General features: G+C 36.6%; 1 protein-coding gene across 6 annotated transcripts in view; it reads right to left on the bottom strand.

Moving 5' to 3' along the window:
- Positions 1 to 213: 213 nt before the first annotated feature.
- RTN4 (reticulon 4) overlaps positions 214 to 4,629 on the bottom strand; it is a 79,139-nt gene continuing 74,723 nt past the window's right edge. For all 6 annotated transcript variants that reach the window (XM_012649856.1, XM_012649853.1, XM_012649855.1 and 3 more), the window contains 4 exons: positions 1,764 to 1,833; positions 1,225 to 1,271; positions 984 to 1,042; positions 214 to 595 (listed from right to left, as the gene is read on the bottom strand). In XM_012649856.1, the coding sequence (XP_012505310.1) occupies positions 553 to 595; positions 984 to 1,042; positions 1,225 to 1,271; positions 1,764 to 1,833 (219 nt within the window). In that variant the 3' untranslated portion in view covers positions 214 to 552. The remainder of the gene's footprint in view (positions 596 to 983; positions 1,043 to 1,224; positions 1,272 to 1,763; positions 1,834 to 4,629) is intronic.

Below are 4,629 nucleotides of genomic sequence, written 5' to 3'. Positions count from 1 at the left end.
TAGATATATATATAATCTATATTTACTTATATTGGCAATTAATATAACAGTAAAATCACAATACACCTAGAACATACCAGAAAGGCAAGCTTTTTCACTCCTGCTTTAGTGGTATGATCTTGTCTAAACATTTCATGTCAGAATATCTGCATCAATCTACACAGACCATACATAGTGCACAAACTGTGAAAAGGGTTATTTTTTTTTTTTTTCAGCTCCACCATCTCTGCAACTTCCCAAAATACAGCAAGACTACCTGCAACAAAGTGTAATATACAACTTTCTCAGATCTTTTTTTATTTGCCAGTACTTCATATAGGAAAAACAAATATGATTACGGTTTAAATCCATACATAGCAGCTCACAATACTTAAGATACTGAACACATGGCAGTCAAGACAGGTAATTTGTCCTCAAACAGTGCATTGCTAAAAATAAAGATCTGGGAAGCCGCACTGCAATGTCAAGGTTTCATTCTTCCCTGACCCTCCCCCATGTAATCAAATGACTATCCCCTTTACAGATAAACTCCTATTATTATTTTGGACTTTTTCATTCAGCTTTGCGCTTCAATCCAGGGATTTTCGCTTGGATTCTACAAATGAAAAGGAGGGAGGGGAAATATCAATATAAGTATTTTAAAATTTCAAGAATTGTGTTTTTCTCAAAATGCCATCCTCCAAGAACCACGTGTATACCATTCAGCTTATGCAAGAAATGAACTGCTAAAGCTATCAAATTACAGGATGTAATTTTGCCACCTTGGCTTCATGAATTAGATTTAAACAAAGCCTTAAATACACGCAGTAAACTTGAAATGAATGATCCAAATTCTAGGAAAAAAATCTTTTGGCAACTCTGATGTCACACTTAGGGTCTCATGGAGACATGTTACTCATTATGCCTGGAATATGAAAGTACTGCACTGTTCTCAAAATCCAGCACATCTTATCCTAGTAAAGTTGCAGATTTTAAATACTTACTTAGCCATAGCATCTTTAACATTCTTATTCGCAAGTCCTAGATAATGATCTATCTGTGCCTGAAAGAGAGGCATAAAGGAGTTATTAGATGCATAATGTTGTGAAAGAATCTTATTAACCATTACTATATGCCAGGAAATTAAAGGCTTTTTTTACAAGGTTTTGAAAACTGGCACTTACACCTTTGTAAATCCCACATAACAGAGTGAGCTCTGTATTCTGAAATCAGTTAAGAAATTACCTGATGTCGTTCATAAATAACAGGAACACTGAAGAGAGAAATCAGAGCTGAAAAAGAAAACATATAACCTTTCAAAAAAAACTAGAATGATTTAGGAGGAACAAACACTAAAAAACTATCTAGCAGTGTTCCTAATGAATGAATAAATACACAGGATCTTCTGGATGCATCTGCTGTAGAGGGGCCACTCCAGAGAAATGAATTAACTCTGTGAAGCTGTATGAACTCTTTGTAGCTTAAAGTCACATCAAACAGATTTTATAAAATACAGGCAACCCCAGTTAGGCTCATGACTGCATCGTAAGATGATAAGGCCACCCTTTATCTAGTGTGATTGTTAGAGCAGTCTTCAGGAACTAAAGCAGCGCTTCAGTAAACGGAGCAGCAGTATCAGCAATTTATTTAAAGAGATCACAACCTCAAACTTACATTCTTTATTTTTTCTTACGATATGATAATCTCCAATTAAATGTGTCTAAGCTCCTTGCACACAATATTTTTTCCAGCAATTTTTCATTCCAATGGTTTTGTAGACTTACCCAAAATCAGTAGTGTCAGACCATTGAACAAGGCACCAACATAGGTAAATACCCACATCAACACTGCAAACTGTAAGAAAATAACAGCCCATTATAAGCAAAATTTAAGTAAAGTTTCTTAAGCATTCAAATAAAAGCATCCCATCTAAATGCTAACCTACTAAAGGCATATACCTTGAAGACTTGGTAAAATAATACTTTCACTTCTAAGTCACGAGTCTCGATTCAGAATTTCAGAATCCTAACGAAAACGATTAACAGAATTGACCCATTTTCTCTGGACTACACTACCAAGTAGCTGATTCTATTTTCTCTGAGATCAGAAAATGTGCCATAGTTATACCTTACCCCTTCAGCTCCAACATCATTTGGTTCTTATTCATATTTGGCTTTTAAATGGAAAAGTATCATGAGAATTAGTTATTAAAATTGATTTTAAAGTACTAACTAGTTGAGTGCTTGAAGGTGTATATGGCCGAATAATTAAAATCTCAGACATCTCACAAGCAATAATGGGGTAAGGAATACTTATCAGGGAAACTAGATTCCAGGTGCCAAAAAAAATCACCTCTAGCATTTTAAGGATCAGGCACTGTCTGTCCAGAGATTCATGTTTTAACAGCCAGAGCTAACCTTGAGAATAAGGACTCAAACTTTTTTACCTATTAATAAAACTAACCATTGTTATTCTTTTAGCCTCTGACCGTCTCGATTTATTTAACAAACACTAATACGCTTACTATGTGCTGGGGTGCACTGTTTTAAATGCTTTACAAATATAAACTCACTTATTCCTCTTAACCTTATGAGGTAGGTACTATTATCATTAACATAAGAGATGCAGATATTAAAGAGTAGAGAGGTTCAATAACTTGTCCAAAGTCAGATTATAGTTATCTATGGATTTCACTATCCCCTCTAGAGGCTGGGGACTGCAATGAACTGACTAAACTCTCCTACTTTAGTACCCTAGCTTCAAACTCTGGGTGGTTATTACCATTGTTTTTGAGGCAGTGTTGCTCAGGCTAGAGTGCAGTGGCCTCATCATAGCTCACTACAACCTCGAACTCCTGGGCTCAAGCGATCCTCCTGCCTCAGCCTCCCAAGTAGCTAGGACTATAGGTATGCACCACCACACCTGGGTAATTTTTTGTAGAGATGGGGTCTTGCTCTTGCTCAGAGCAAGGTCTTAAACTCCTGGGCTCAAGCGATCCTCCTGCCTCAGCTTCCCAAAGTGTTGAGATTACAGGCCTAAGCCACTGCACCTGGCCTAAATATGTGGGATTTAAAAAAATCATCAAATGAGGCAGTTTGGAAAAGGCTTTGCTTCTAAAAAGCAATTTTATTTTGAGAAGTCCTTTGTTTCTTCTCCATAATTTAGTTTATTCTGAGATGGCTGGATAAGAGAATTTCAAAGTTTTCTTCCAGTTCTAAAACTTCACAACATCCTATAATACGAAGGCTAAGTGACATTTCAAAACAGTTCTTGAAAACTTACATGCACAAACTCAGTGTGAATTTTATTAAACACTGATCATCAGCAATTCCTTTGCTTCCTAATTCAAAGCCTTCATCTGTATGTCTGGCAATCATTCTGACCTATTTAGTAGGTAAGGAACATGATGCCATCATCTGTAGTGATTATTTCGGAGTGTATAACACAGTATAAATGAAAAGGAGAGTAAAGTTAGCACCTCCATTATATAAAGCAGGGATCAGCAAACTTTTTCTGTAAACATTTTAGGTGTTGTGGACAACATAGAGTCTCTACCTCATTATTCTTTGTAGTTCCTACAACGCTTTAAAAATGTAAACCATCATTCTTAGCTCCCAGGCTGTACCACAAGAGGCCATGGCCCAAATAGTTTGCTAACCCTTGAACTAAAGTATATCTTTCTCCATGTATTCACTCAACAAAATCTGACTGAATGCTTGCTACGAGCAGGATACTGAGAGTAAGGTGTTCAGACTCTAGTAAGCACACTTACTGTAGGTTAGGAAGACACGGTGGATTCACCTACCAATTGCCAGTTCTACAAATAGCAACACTCTTGTCATCCCTACCAGTGAATTTAACTAATGTTCAAGTGAGTAAATGAAGGCATTCTGAACACCTGTCAATTGAAAATTTAAAAAAAAAAACAAAACACAAAACCCTGTTCTCAGCAACTGCTATGGAACTTCTGGCAGAAAGGATGACTCCCATTGCAGAAGCTAAATATAACTTCTACACTTGAGCAAGTTTACTACAGAGCAAGACAGCTATTTTCATCCATCACTGTCCACAAATCTAAAGGAAAAAGAATTGACCTTCCACATTTTAGAAGAAATTGCTTTAGCAATAAAGATACCCTTCACATGGCAGACTCCAGATAGGAGCACACGCACAAGCTAAAAATAAGGCCTAATTTGGTCATTACAGTCACTGACAAGGCCTCACTCCAAATTCACAAGGAAAGAAGCCCAAGACTTCACACCTGGGCCATCTAGGGGGCTCAAATGTCATCTGCCTCTTTGAGGATACTCTTCCTAAAAGCCATGCTATTCAGAGGTGACTATACTTTATATGCATTAGGTCAATTAAATCCCATAATACCCCCCCAAAGTTAAATATTGTTATTATCCCCATAAAAGGGTCAACCAAGACATAGAAAGATTAGTGATGTCAGGTTTGTCTGACTACAGAACCTATCAAGCCACCTAGACAGTAACCATTATTAATGGGAATCCATCACAAATGTGCATGTTATAACAAGGCAGAAAAAAAGGGCAATAAACACCACTTTTTCATGTCTTCAATGTGCATAAAAAAATAAAAATAAAATAAAAAATAAAAGAACAGCCCTTTAAAGAAATAAACAGGCAG

The sequence above is a fragment of the Propithecus coquereli genome, unplaced genomic scaffold (genome assembly GCF_000956105.1).
Source record: "Propithecus coquereli isolate 6110/MARCELLA unplaced genomic scaffold, Pcoq_1.0 Scaffold305, whole genome shotgun sequence".
NCBI lineage: Eukaryota > Metazoa > Chordata > Mammalia > Primates > Indriidae > Propithecus > Propithecus coquereli.
This window is presented reverse-complemented; position numbering and strand designations above follow the sequence as displayed.